This window comes from Ochlerotatus camptorhynchus, unplaced genomic scaffold, assembly GCF_037179485.1.
Source record: "Ochlerotatus camptorhynchus isolate MF236.1 unplaced genomic scaffold, CSIRO-AGI_Acam_v1.1 ptg000062l, whole genome shotgun sequence".
Classification (NCBI taxonomy): Eukaryota; Metazoa; Arthropoda; class Insecta; order Diptera; family Culicidae; genus Ochlerotatus; species Ochlerotatus camptorhynchus.
Window position 1 is genome coordinate 1,022,975 of NW_027040552.1, and position 13,879 is coordinate 1,036,853.

The following is a 13,879-nucleotide window of genomic DNA, read 5'->3' on the forward strand; positions in this document are numbered from 1 at the left end:
GCGAAATTGATGAAGATTTGACAGGCGTGATTTTAACTGAAGCGTTCAGAAATAATTACTGAACTCCTGTATTGTTTACATTTTTCGTCAGTATTTATAAATTGTTCACTGGAAATCGGTAAAACTTTTACTGAACAGTTTAGATTAAATGACATTTCATGGCTTACAAACTACATCGGTAAAATAGATGCAAATTTTCAGTAATATTTTCATGGGAATTACCGAAAACTTGTAGATATTTGACAGACAGAAGAAAATTAAAGCAATTTTACAGATCACTCAGTAGAAATTAAATTTTACAGATCAAAACCATAAAAAAATTTACCGAACATCAAAATTAGAATTTGGTGTGTATTTCGAAGTTCAAGTGGTATGAAACTTCATTTTCAACTGCGCGAATTAAATTGTCAATTCCGCATGGAAAGAAAATGCTCTGAGTCAATTCTCGCGTCACTTTTCAAAAGGTCCTAAGTAACAAATGTAAACAAATCGAGTTAAGCGATACAAGCCGAGATACAAGCTATTGCTCTTCTACCATTGTATGTGATACAAAAACATCCATCCAAATTTACTTTCATTTATTTAAGATAATCATTGATCAAAAATTGTCCAATGTACAGTTTGAAATCTAGACAAACATTTCAAAAGGTCCTATCTGTCATTGAAGCTGATTGGAGAAAAATTGATTTCTAGACAAACATTTCAAAAGGTCCTATCTGTCATTGAAGCTGATTGGAGAAAAATTGATTTGAACTTTTGCAATATATTTTTAAATGCCTTTTTTAATTACGACATAAAACGATAATCTTTTGTACTCTCAAATGCATAGGAAATACATAGAATTCGACTGAAGTGTATGTTTCTTCGTTTTATTCATAATTTTCAGGTTTAATTCGTGGTTTTGTTACATAGGACCCTTGGCTTTTTTCTGTATCAGTTAGGACCTGTCAAATTGGTCTGATTGCAAAGTTAATGTTACTTAGGACCTTGGTAAGAATACGGTTTAGAGGTCAGATAATTACAACTACATCATTATTTGTAATTGTTGATGGGCTTAAAACTACTATTCTGCCAATTTATTAAGTAAAGTACGTTTATAATAAGAACTTGTCCATTATTTTTTCTGATGTATGCAGGAAAAATGTAAGTGTATGGAAAATTTGCATATTTTTTAATATTCGGTATATTTTTATAAACAAACTCCGTTTTTTTCATTCTACATCATTCGTTTTATATTTATTAGCTCAAGCTGTTCATCAATAATTTACATTCATTCATGTTATTCGATCAAATCTACATCGCTGTCCTCCAGTGGATTGAGATCCACATCAAAGTGGTCTACAACCGTATTATTGTTCTTCTTCCTGTTTTTTCTGTTGCAATGTTGCAAAATAATCTTTTTGCTTGACATATGGCATCAGTTTGCGTAAATCGTCCAATTTAGCACTTGGCAATTCAAGTGGTTGATCCGCAATTGGATCGAAATCCTCGTCCAAATTCACGCTTGTAATATCACATGTCGGATTTGACAGAATTTTGAATAAGCTTTTGCCTTGGTGTACTCCTGGAATCGCAATTAATTCGTCAACTCCATACCAGAAGCAGAGCGATTGATTACAGGCATCGTAAATGAAATTTTCTCATATCCCACTTCCCAGATGTTGGATCCATAGGAATTTCTCAAACTTCATGTTCATATTAGTATAGCATTTCCAACTAACTATTATGAGTTTTAGTTTTTCTATTCCACGTGAAACACGAGATGAAACAAAGGTCCTAATAGCATTTGTATTTTTTTTTTGGTTGAATGACAGATTGGACTGTAAACATGTTTAAGGTCCAATCAGAGAGCTGTGCGATATTATAAAAACTTTCAAATTGGACGTTTTTTTCACATATTTTTATAATTTTCCGAATATTGATAATTAAAATTTCTAGAACAATACTTAGAGATGGTGAGCTCTGCAGTACAGAGAAGCATTAAACTCGATTTGTTTACAAATGTCAGATAGGACCTTTTGAAATGTTTATCTAGAAATAATGGGTAAATGATTGTTACTTCGGCCATTCGGACTGCCTAACATGATTGGTGCTTATTTTCCAAAGGCGGGGCCAATCTAAAGTTAGGTACTATACTCTGAAATCTGTTAAAAAGGAATCTTGTATCATGTAGACAAAACGTCCAATGTAACACTCATTGATTATGTCATTGAGAAAAATCGTCCAATGTAACATGTCCGATGTACAACTCGTGGTTTTTTTCTATGTTGTACACGGAACCGAATTTTTTTCATTTAAATCAAAAATATAAATGTTCATTTTATAAACATATGAATAATTCAAAATAAATTAAAAACATGTTTGCAACAAAAATTTATATGTTTGAATTAAAGTCAAAAGCATGTTTATTTCAACAATATAGAATATGGGTAAACGATTTTTAGCGTGCCATGCCTTTTTTCCTTCTTGTTTACATTTGGAAAAAAAAATTGCCCCAGCTATACCAATCCCAATCAACTGAAAATAGCCCGCAACAAAACCATGTTATGGATCCGGAAACCCACCTAGGTAAGTGTCTTAAAGTTCCAGCTCGTTAAAACCGGAAGAACCCCACAGTATCGATGTCACTCTGTCGTTTCTGATGCCGATCCCTGTATCATCCTCCTCCACAACTGACGTCGGAAGAAAAACGAAAATCCGAAACAGATTTTGAATCTATTCCGGATCCTCCAGCACCACCCCCCTCACTCCTCCAACACCGAACGTAGAAAGATCCCGGTATGAGACGACGCTAATATCACAAAGTTTCACTGGTTTTACTTAATTGGAACCTCCGGACACTCACCCCGACGGGTCCCCGCATCTCGGACCAGGACCCCAACATCCACAGCCCACGCAGTCTGCAGTTCGTTTTTTTTTTCATATCTTTGCAATCCATTTTTTTAATCCTTAATGCTAATTTAATTCAAAATTAAGTATGTTTCTTTCAAATATAAGAAGTATGTTTAAAATAAACATATTTATTTTTGTTCGCATAGTTTTCAAACCCAGGGTCAAACCAAACAAAAATATTCACGTTTGTTTTCAACCCGAATATTTTTAAAATAAACGTAACATTATTTTTATTTTAAACATAAATATCACATGACTTCAAACATGGAATACGTTTGAAATAAACCTTGTTTATTTTTGTGGCCAGAACAAACTGAGTTTACGTTTAAATTTACCTCAAATATTTTTGTTTCAACGATAAATTTTTCTGCGTGTAGCATGAAATTCAAAGTAAAATTGTGATTTTACCGGTTCTTCTGAATTTTCAACGTTATTATACACTGACTACATTAAAAATAGTATTGCAAAATGCATTGTTTTTAAACAGTTAAAATAATAATCTGTTGAACTTTAATTTCGATTTTCTCAAAATGGTGGATATGTTACATTGGTCTATTTGAAAAGTGACGCGAGAATTGACTTCAGTTGCTGACTCGCTTGCGTACACTGTAACTGGAAAGTACCCATTAATGGGTGAAAAAGTGCCCATTTCGCGGTAAAGTAGGTAAACTCATAAAATGGGTAAAACGTCTTTACCCACTAATGGGTAAAGAGCTTATACGTCAAATCATGGGGTACTTTTTACCCATTTCCAGAACGCATTGTTTTCCGTAACTGGGTAAAAAAGTACCCATTTTTTAAAATGTATTTATGGGACTCAAATTTGTGGAATGAAACAAATATGCTTTTAAAAACGTTATAAGCTAAGAAATCATTCAAATCATATAGCATTTCTTACCTTGAAGCTTTTTGAAGCTATCACCATTCTTTAAACTATTCATATATATCACTTTTTGTAGTTTTCAGAACTCTGTAGTCTGAACGTACTATAAGACTATAGCAACAATCAATACGAAACTAACGATTTTAAATTGGCTCACCACTTTAGTAGCCTATTGGTCCCAAGCAAACGATTAACGTACCCTATTCTAGTTGAAATTCTATTACTACACTATGTTTGTTTTGATTCGCTATGAAAGTTTGACAGATAACATCAGGGGTGTGTGGATTCATGCAGAACATGCAGGGGTGAGTGAAATAGCTTGGGACTGCTTGGGACCGTTGTTCTGGTACTGAGTGAGCCAAAAATAATAATGATTTTCTTCGGGACCCAGTGGTCTTAGAGTTACCTCTATGACTATAGCATAGAGGTAACTCTAAGACTAGAAGGTCCCGAAATAACGTGCTCAACTTTTTGGCTCAGCTCTGGTACTCTCTTCGGTCCCAAGCTAATCGATTCACCCCTCGAAACAGAGGAAAAACCAATAACTCCTCATTTTAACTGTCAAACTTTCATAGCGAATCAAAACAAACATTGTGGAGTACTAGAATTTCGACTAGAATGGGGTACGTTAATCGTTTGCTTGGGACCAATAGGCTAGTCAAGTAGAGAGCCAATTTAAAATCGTTAATTTCGTATTGATTGTTGACTATAGTATGTCCCGAAGAAACGTGCTCAACTTTTTGGCTCAGCTCTGGTACTATATTCGGTCCCAAGCTAATCGATTCACCCCTCGAAACATAGGAAAATCGGTTAAACCCTCATTTTATCTGTCAAACTTTCATAGCGAATCAAAACCAACATTGTGTAGTTCTAGAATTTTGACTAGAATGGGATACGTTAATCGATTTGCTTGGGACCATTAGACTAGTCAAGTAGTGAGCCAATTTAAAATTGTTAGTTTCGTGCTATAAGGCTGTGTTCCTTTTGGACAATTTTCACTTAGATTTGACACTTCGAAAATATTTTTTTATATTAATTCGGATTTTCGAACATCTTACCCTCTGTTGTTGATCGGTCGATTTTCGAGACAGCGTCTGTCAAAATTGTCTTTCAGAAATAAGTCCGGTTTATTTGAAAAATTTTCATCTGTTAAATTTAAGTGAAAATTCACCAAATGGAACACAGCCTAAGAAGCGTCAGATCTCACCACAGGTGTATTAATTCAGGTTTGAGCTATATAAAAGTTTTTTTTAATGGAAAATACAGTTAGAACAAAAACAAGAATATGGGTGTATATCATGGAACCTCAGCTATAGCATGGTGGCACACTTACCCCTAGATCCCATATTGAACGTGTACTAAAATTAATCGTGCGCTCCGCACTTCGTCGCCTTCCGTGAAACGATCACCTACAATCTACGTTATCGTCAGCTAAGGCACTCACTCACCTCTGATCATAGCTCCTGCACATCAGCCTATTTATAGATTCAACAAGCCGCTTAGCTCCTGCCAATGTTTTGATTTTAGTGTAACCAAGAAATGTTTTAAAAATAGAACATAGCTTAGTACTGTACTGTAGGACGAAAACAACAATAAAACAGTAATTCGGAACAGTAAACAACCAAAGCTGACAGCCACTTTTCTTGTTAGCACTATTTTATTAACCTTTGCTGTATTATAATAGTACTTCCATCAGGACTAATAAGGACTACGATCCAGCTTAGAACTAAACACGATTTTCATTCAACTCTTGTGTATATTATAATATGCGTGTGGAGGTGTTAAATTTAGGTATGTAGTACATGCATGCAATACGACTCTTATTCAACTACATTTGTTAATGCCAATTAGTTCCAGCAAGTAGTTACGTGTACGTTAACGTTTCCGTTTCTGAGTGTCTTTTGCTTTAATATGCATTATCAGCATTTTTTTTTTAATTATGAGGATTAGCCAATACTCGAATCGAAAGCAGTTTGCGATTTTCCCAGTCCATTCGCTACGTTTCACTCTGCCTCACACTTGCATATAAAACCACAGTACCTACAATGTTGCGAATACTATCAGTGCTTCCTGTGTTGTTCTAATAAGTTCTAGCATTTGCAGGGAGTAATGCAAAAGTATTCCTAAAGATAACTTTCTTTTTGTTTGTAGTAGAATTTAAATATGTATATAATTGTTTACATCGAAAACGAAAGGTTAAACTCTAACGAATTAAACTTAGTATCACTGAGAAACGTAAACCTACGTAAAATGCACTCTTCCGAAGTACTCTCCTCCTCAGACGTCATCGAAGAATCCACGGGGAGCACCCCCGCCGCTGCCGCTTCCACCCCTGCCACCCCGACCGTCATCATCCTCTCCGAAGTCGTTATAACCCTTGAAACCAACCGTAACATTCGTACTGACCCCGAACCTTTCGCTAATCTCATCCGACAGGGAACGCGTAAAATCTCCTCCTCGGTTCCCGTTGGTGCTGTAATCCAACCGATCTCCATGCCGCACCAGATCATCATTGGGTCCCACCGGACTGGCAGCCGAATCCAGGTTCCTCGACTTATACTTTGACAGAATATTCCCAACGCCTCCACCGTTTCCATTTCCATTCCCATTGCTTCCGCTACTTCCACCGGCGGAATCCCGTCCGAGATTGTTCAGTATGTTATCGCGACGACGGGCAATCGCATCCTCCGCCCTCTGGCGCTTGCGTTTCTCCCTGACAATCAAATCTTTACCCTCCTGTACCAGCTCCGTTGCGATGGTTTCGTTCAGCATAAACTGCTGGAAGCCGAGAGCATTTAGCGCGCGACTTCCCAGCGAGAACCACGTGGCCAGACAGAAGGCAAGCATCACCATCGGGAAGTAGATGTTGAACCCATCGGAGATGATGCCCAGCACGTCCATGTGGCCCATGATCTGGGTGTAGTGCGTTTCCAGAATGCGCTGTTTGATGATGTGCGAGTCCATGTGAATCATGCCGAGGAAATTCAAGCACATCGGAGGGGTCAGACGACACAGTAGCATTCCACTGAAGATCAGGCTGTACTCGTTGGTCTGGTGATGGGCGGCTAGGTAGTAAAGGTTTAGGAATTTGATTCGGAATACAGTGGAGTATGCGCAGTAGCAAAGGTAGCACAGGGTCATCATGGAGAATATTTCGATGGTAACAAAGTCGTAGTTTGCCTTGGCAATTTCCAGGACGTTGGCGAAGATTGATAGGACGGGTTCGCGGTTGAAGAAGGTCAGCTCACTCCAGACGACGACGAATGACAGAAAGGCGGTAATTACGGCGAGCGCCTTGAGAAACGGCGCCTTGACGACGCATTCCCAGTACCACTCCAGGGTAGGGCTGTACGTGGCCCGCGAGAATCCGGTGCGATGCTTGGGGAATTCCGTTTTGAACCGATGATCCAACGAAACGGCATTCTTGGCGACATCTTCCAGATGGAGGACCTTGTTCACTTGCACATTCCAAAGGGCTTCCGTTCGTTGGAGAGTCTGCAGCGATTTGATTACCTGACGGTGCAGTCTAACTAGAGCTTTTTCCGACGGAACGGCTATAGGAGATCCATCATCTCGGCTGATGCGGCGCGCTCGTTCCATCAGTTCCGTCGGTACCTTGCGCATGATCGTTTCCAGTGCTGCTCGAAGCTCATGTCTAGTGGGAATGGCTCGGCTTGCCGATTGCAGACTTTCCAGCACATCATCCACGTGTTCTTCAGCTTCCGCCTTCTCAGAGCTCAGTTTGGAAAGCTTGAAGTAAGCATATTGTAACGTAAATCCCGGTTTCGAATTGTTCCAAAGACCTCTAGGGACTTCAACTAGAGCATAGCCAAGCAGTAGCACCAAGAGGAACAGACCCCAAGTGTTCGAAGCGGACGAGGCAATGGCTTTCAACTTTTGCCAATCCAATGAGATTCCAGGTTGCAATGCCAGGTAAATCAGCAGAATTCCACAAATGAACAGATACGATCCATAGTAGATTGCATTGTCCACCAGAGCGGACTTGAGTTTGCCTTTAATGGTGAAATCTCCCGCCTTCAGATAGGACTGCATCAGCGGCATTATTAACCAGGTGAGAAACTGCGACGACCAATAGATAATTCGCCAGAGATTCGGAAAGACTTCATCTTCGACCATCCCCCAGGGACGCTGGCAGGTAGTATTTACCGTTGCCGATTTGGATGTTGCATTGTGCTCCAGAATGCACTGACGATAAACAGTCTAAAATAAAAACAAAATTCCAATCATTATACTGTTTAAAAAGTGCAACCCTATTTACCAACTCACCGAAGTTACATCCAGCGGAATGGTGAAGACAATCAGAAAGGAAAAACTCCACGCCGTCAGCACCGAAAAGGTCACAATCGGATGCTGCCGTTGGACGCAACCGTATCGGTACAGAGAAATCGATGCCAACAGCAGCGCCAAACATATTGAAAATACCAGTAGATAGGCCATATTTCCTTTTATCGCTTGTTCTTGCACTTGTTTAGAAGTTCTCCGCAGCAGCGGCGGTTCGGGCTCGAGTCTCCTGCAACTGCCGGTGAGCTTCCTTTTGCATCTTCTCCAGCTTCTCCAGGCTGAACGACTTCAGCGGAAGAAGCTGAGGCTTGCACAGGGCAAAGTCTTGCTTCTTTTCGTAGAACAACTTTCCGCTGGTGGGCAAAATCAACGTAATCGGCTGTTGCTGTTGATGATGATGAATACTGCTTCGCTTATGTTGCTGTTGTTGTTGCAATAGTGTTTCGTCTCCAGGTGTTGTTGCACTTTCAGCTGCTGGCGATGGTAATGACATGACGACACATTACGAAGGGCTGCTGAAAGAATTAAGAAAGCGAATTACCCAACAATACTTTGCACCAATAACAGGACGTTGTTTGCGATACGACTTATTTTAAAATAGGCACCTATTATTGATTTTTTCGATGGGTTGACATCGTTGTCGCTAGATGTTAACTCACCTGGACAAATCAGCAAATTTCGGCTCGTACTAGTCACACCCTTATCAGCAACACAAACAACGGATTCCACTGATCAATGTTTAAACGAATACGAATCGAATATTGGGAAATATACTGCTGTTCAAACAATGTTTGCACAACTCGACGGAAAATTTTCCTTCGACCTTTTTTCAGCCTCGCATCAGCCGTCGTTTTCCATCGACCTTTGACGTTTTCGTTCGATGATGATGATAATGATGATGATGATGATGATGATGACAAAACACCTGTCAAATAACACGTGTTCATAGGCGTTAAGTAAAAAAGGGGCAAAGGATTGAAAATCTGCTACACAGCAAAAAGAGTTGTTGAATATTACATCGAAACTGCTGCAACCAGGTCAATCCATCGGTTGTGTAATATCACATTGTACGATGTACATCGATTTTACGAACAAATTTACATCCATTGATGTAATATTGCATCTGCTTTTTGCTATTACATCATTATTTCATACATCAGCTTGAATTACGTTGATCGATATTACATTTCTTTTGCTGTGTACGGTCGTTCAATCTACCTCAGTGACTGAGTAAAATTGTATTGATTATTCAAACTGAACAGGGGCTGTTCATTAGCTACGTAGCTAGTTTTTTGGGCCCTCCCCCTGCGTAGACAATTTTCCATACACAATTTTTAAAATTTTGTATGGGCCGTGGATAATTGCCATACATTCAGCTCTTAGTTGTGATAAAGATTAAGGCTATCAAAATAAATCCAACCGGTCAGCAGTCGTGTTTTTGTCAGTTACCGCCATTATAAACAAATACCATAAACGAACTGTATCCCGAATGGGTAAACTATCCCACAAATGGTTTGGATGATACCCCGAACACGTCGTTAAGCTCTCTTTTATGGCTATTTTTTATCAGGGCGTGGGGACGTCATTTGTGATTAGCCCCTGTTCCTTTCAAAATTGTCTCATTATTTATGAAAGGCCCATATATTTGCAATGATTTTTCACATTCATCTAGTGATGTCCAATTTTTATTCGAATAATCGATTCATCGATTAACGAACCGAAAAGTAAAATATTTGTAATCGGTTATAATCATGCCAAGTAAGCATAAACTTCTCCAGAAGATCATCACCCATTGTTTCAAACATGTTCTGCTCACTCATTGATGGAAAAGCACAGTGAACAAAAAATAGAGATTAGTGACGTTTAACGCACGCACAGTAGCATGAGCAACGCCGTGTAAAGTTGTTTATTATTTTCCTCTGGCTAAACTAAAAAATGTATGAAAGTAGATCTGCCAAAATGAGTTTGACATCGATTTGTTATGTATTTTCCTCGGATATTCACTATCACGCTCTCATGTATCCTACCAATACAGCCAGACGTGAAAACCTCTATAATCGATTAGTTGTTAATCAAGTAATAAAGAAATGGAACATCTCTGATTTTTAGTGCGATTGAAAAAGCACTAAACGCCAACTTTACCAAGGGGCAGCATAATCAAAAAACACCTTGCATAAATGATGAAAATTTAATAGTCCATAAAAGGGCATGTTTTTTTCGAGGTTTTTTTTTCTTATGACTGTTTCATCTTAGAGCATCTCCACCGCTGGTTCTCATTTCGGTCGTTAAATGACGCCCCAAATCAGTCTATATTTAGTTTAGAAACCCGGCAATACCTGATTTCCCACTGCTGAGTAGGTCTAATTTTGCATAGCATTTGTAATGTAAAATTAGACGAGCTATACGTTGTATTCGGGGTACTCGTATACAACGTATATTCGTTATAAGTCAGGTAACACAGTAGGGGTCGACAGGAACGGTGCAGGTGTGGGAGCTGTCTCCCTGGCGTCGGTAGCATTGGTGCTCAGCACGGAAAACAAGATCGACGGAAAAAAAATCAACCCAACGATATAGTTCAGCCCAATAAGTTACTTTTAAGTAAATTGCCTAGATCGGTCCATCGACTCATGAGACATCATGAACCGGGAACAACTGCTTTACTTTCTTTCCCAAGGAAGGCGTGATCAGAGATGTTATGCCTCAGAACATCCCGGCTTACCACTACACCACCAGCGCCGCTATCGTTGGGTCGAATCTCTCTCGAACTCAAAATTAAGTAAAAAGAACTCAAATGTAGACTAGTTTTTTCTCCGTGAAGGTTCATATTTGATCGATCTGGGTGGATTCTACCCTAATTTGAGTAATTTTGAAATAGCGTGAAGACAGTAGAATTTGAATTCACCGTTTCAGGTTTACTGATGTGTTCTCAGCTTTACTACACTGCCCGTGTTTTTTTTTTTTTTATAAAATTTAGAGCAGTAAAACGACGGGCAAGTGTCATCCAGAAGACGCTTGTCCGTCGCATCGCTCCTCTAAAAAAAAACACTTGCAGGACAGTAAATCTGAGAACACAAAAACCCTAAATTGAGTGTTTTATGTTTAGCGTGTTCTGATGTATTATAATCAGGACGCAACCATTGCGGGCCGAGCCGACCCCCACCCCTGGCAAACTTTCGCCTTGGCTGACAGCTTGTCACATTTTTAGCCTTCTTTCCTTCCGACATCTTGAACTACGTGAAACACGCGTTTTTCGGGTGTAGATTTTTTAAACGTAAGTTTAGCTTAATTTTCGTTTGAAAAGTGATAGTTTCATGTGAAATCGATAAACGTACCAAGTAGTGATGCCGAACTAATGGAGTTTTCCCATTTCCGATCGATTTTAGCAAGATGAAGTTGAACAAAAATGTTTCCTCGTCGCGTCGTAAGAGCCGCAAGCGGCACTTCCAGGCCCCGTCGCACATCCGTAGGAAGTTGATGTCAGCACCACTATCCAAGGAACTGCGACAGAAGTACACCGTCCGTTCGATGCCAATCCGCAAGGACGACGAAGTGCAGGTTGTGCGTGGCCACTACAAGGGTAACCAGGTCGGTAAGGTCGTGCAGGTGTACCGCAAGAAGTTCGTCGTGTACATCGAACGGATCCAGCGCGAGAAGGCAAACGGCACGAACGTGTACGTCGGTGTGCACCCGTCCAAGTGCCTGATCGTGAAGCTGAAGATGGACAAGGATCGTAAGAAGATTCTGGACCGTCGTGCCGCTGGACGTCGGGCAGCTCTGTCCAAGGAGAAGGGCAAGTACACCGAGGAAACGGCCGCTGCTTCTGCGATGGAAACCAGCTCGTAAGCTCCCCGGTGCTTCCGCGCCTCGTTCTTTGCTAACACTACCCTACAGAATAAGAAAAGTTCATTTAATTCCTACAATGCAATGGGAGTGGATCTTCAGGCTGTTGTTGCATTCTTATGGAGGTAAACAAAAACCAACAAATAAATTGTAAGAGAGGATAATCCTGGAATTTTTCGGAGTTTGCTAGTTTGTACGTGGTTTGAGAAAATCCTTCCGGCTTGAACGAGTGGAGGAGCGTCACGGGTAAGTAGTTTTAACGTGATGAGTTGGTCCTGTAGAAAGTTGTTGATAAGGGTTAACATATACATAACCTCTCCCCGCTCATCTCCGATGGTGTCGTGCAGTGTTTGTTATGATTCATAGGTTGATTGCATTAGATGGCTATTAATGGTTAATGAAATTTCTAATCGTAGGTATTGTGTCGAACGGCTTCGGCCCCTCCTAGACCCTATTCCAGGCATGAGGTAAACTACCCATAAACGCATAACAGTCCCATTAGATTAGGAAATCAAGCAAAGATGTGACTGTTATGAGAAACCCCGTGCTTGAAATAGGGTCTCGGCGGTTGAAGACGTTCGTAACCCTATAGGGCCTCCCAAAAGTCTACTTCGTAGATTCGATTCTTGGCTTCGGGTTGGAAAAATTTAGCATATGAATGTGGGAAAATGATGTAATATCGGCCTAAATGCCCCTAATTTGGGCCCATACATAAATTCAGCAAACGATTAAATTTTCAATAGCGACCAAAAATATACATTAGTGCCGTCCAAATGACGCGTTCATCTAGATAAAATTGATAAATAGCAGATTTTTAGCGATGGGCCCAATCTTAGGCCAACATTAGAGCCATTTCCCCTATATCATGACAGTCAGTTTTACTATCAAAACAATTAAAATTTGTAGTTTAAAATTTATTTAAGTCTAAGATCTCTTAAAATATCTAAGCTTTAAAGTTTCAAATAACAGACTGTAGTGGTAATTTTTATACGATAGATGGAGTAGATGAAAGTATAGGGTTGATAGTTACGTTAGAGTACGGCAGTGTGAAAATTGCATATAGATAGTAGAATAGCGACAACTTTTAAGGAAGGTACAAATCGGTTTTGTCATCTCTCTTTACCAAACTCTCCCTTTGGAGAGGGATGGTGAGGTCTGCGCCACCTCTCTCTGTACCTCATTGAGTTACTCCTGCCGGCGAAAAACAGAAGAAAACTTTCGACGAAGCGCATCACCGGAGAGATGAAAGTCGAAAACAGATGCAACTATGTTGAATGTTCTCTGCAGTCCGCAAATCGCACCGTATGCTCCATAATTTGTGCAACGTAGAGGCGGTCTTAGCATAAGATTATTACGAAGCGGTCGGGGTTGAACATTCAGGTCAATTTGCCTTAGGATAGCCTCGCAATCTGTCGTTCCTTGCAGGATATCGGCCACGGTTAGGGCTCTACTTGTGTCTCTTCTAGTCCGGAGTAGTTCTAGGTCGATAAGTTGACAACGGCTTTCGTAACTGGGTAATCTAAACGGATCATTCCAAGGCAATCTACGCAACGCAAAACGAAGAAAGCGACGTTCAACAGATTCAATTCTCTCGGCACCGTTGTTGTAGTTTGGGTTCCAAACCGCTGAACAATACTCAAGCGTCGAACGAACAAGCGAACAATAGAGAGATTTTAGACAGTAGATATCAGTGAAGTTGCCGACCGGTAAGATATGATCGAAACAAACTCAGAAGACTACCGCATACACCGAGCCTGCCGAGTTTAGCCGCAAACGCAATAGCATGGTTCAACTTGTCGAATGCTGTGGATAGGTCTGAATAAATAACGTCCGTTTGAGCCCGATCCGACATGCTTTCGGTTATATACGATGTGAGACACAGCAGATTGGTGGTTGTAGAGCGGCCGACAGTAAACCCATGTTGATCAGCACTCAAATACTGCTTGCAATGGGACAGCAACG

At 40.1% G+C, this 13,879-nt stretch overlaps 3 protein-coding genes across 5 annotated transcripts; 1 reads left to right on the forward strand and 2 right to left on the reverse strand.

The window, feature by feature from the left end:
* Positions 1-5,443: 5,443 nt before the first annotated feature.
* LOC135717623 (LMBR1 domain-containing protein 2 homolog) lies at positions 5,444-8,233 on the reverse strand. The gene is made up of 2 exons (XM_065239748.1): positions 8,063-8,233; positions 5,444-7,996 (listed from the first exon to the last, which is right to left on the reverse strand). The coding sequence occupies exons 1-2, from the start codon at positions 8,231-8,233 to the stop codon at positions 6,053-6,055; spliced, it is 2,115 nt and encodes a 704-aa protein (XP_065095820.1). The 3' UTR covers positions 5,444-6,052.
* Positions 8,234-8,264: 31 nt separating this feature from the next.
* BBIP1 (BBSome interacting protein 1) lies at positions 8,265-8,917 on the reverse strand. 3 transcript variants are annotated; one of them, XM_065239750.1, is made up of 2 exons: positions 8,737-8,917; positions 8,265-8,589 (listed from the first exon to the last, which is right to left on the reverse strand). In XM_065239750.1, the coding sequence occupies exon 2, from the start codon at positions 8,568-8,570 to the stop codon at positions 8,265-8,267; it is 306 nt and encodes a 101-aa protein (XP_065095822.1). In that variant the 5' UTR covers positions 8,571-8,589; positions 8,737-8,917. The 3 variants fall into 3 exon arrangements, with proteins under 3 accessions (XP_065095822.1, XP_065095824.1, XP_065095821.1); XM_065239752.1 differs by having other exon boundaries at positions 8,265-8,592; XM_065239749.1 differs by having other exon boundaries at positions 8,683-8,751.
* Positions 8,918-11,433: 2,516 nt separating this feature from the next.
* Positions 11,434-12,089, forward strand: RpL26 (ribosomal protein L26). Its single transcript, XM_065239753.1, has one exon. It carries the CDS (start codon positions 11,465-11,467, stop codon positions 11,918-11,920), a length of 456 nt encoding a protein of 151 aa, XP_065095825.1. The 5' UTR covers positions 11,434-11,464; the 3' UTR covers positions 11,921-12,089.
* Positions 12,090-13,879: the final 1,790 nt, after the last annotated feature.

Bases quoted from the DNA above. Each gene is read 5' to 3' on its own strand.
- LOC135717623 (XM_065239748.1), bottom strand. From the start codon at position 8,233: ATGGCCTATCTACTGGTATTTTCAATATGTTTGGCGCTGCTGTTGGCA. The intron at 7,997-8,062 runs GTGAGTTGGTAA...TTTTTATTTTAG, and splicing joins TTCCGCTGGATGTAACTTCG to ACTGTTTATCGTCAGTGCAT.
- BBIP1 (XM_065239750.1), bottom strand. From the start codon at position 8,570: ATGTCATTACCATCGCCAGCAGCTGAAAGTGCAACAACACCTGGAGAC.
- RpL26 (XM_065239753.1), top strand. From the start codon at position 11,465: ATGAAGTTGAACAAAAATGTTTCCTCGTCGCGTCGTAAGAGCCGCAAG.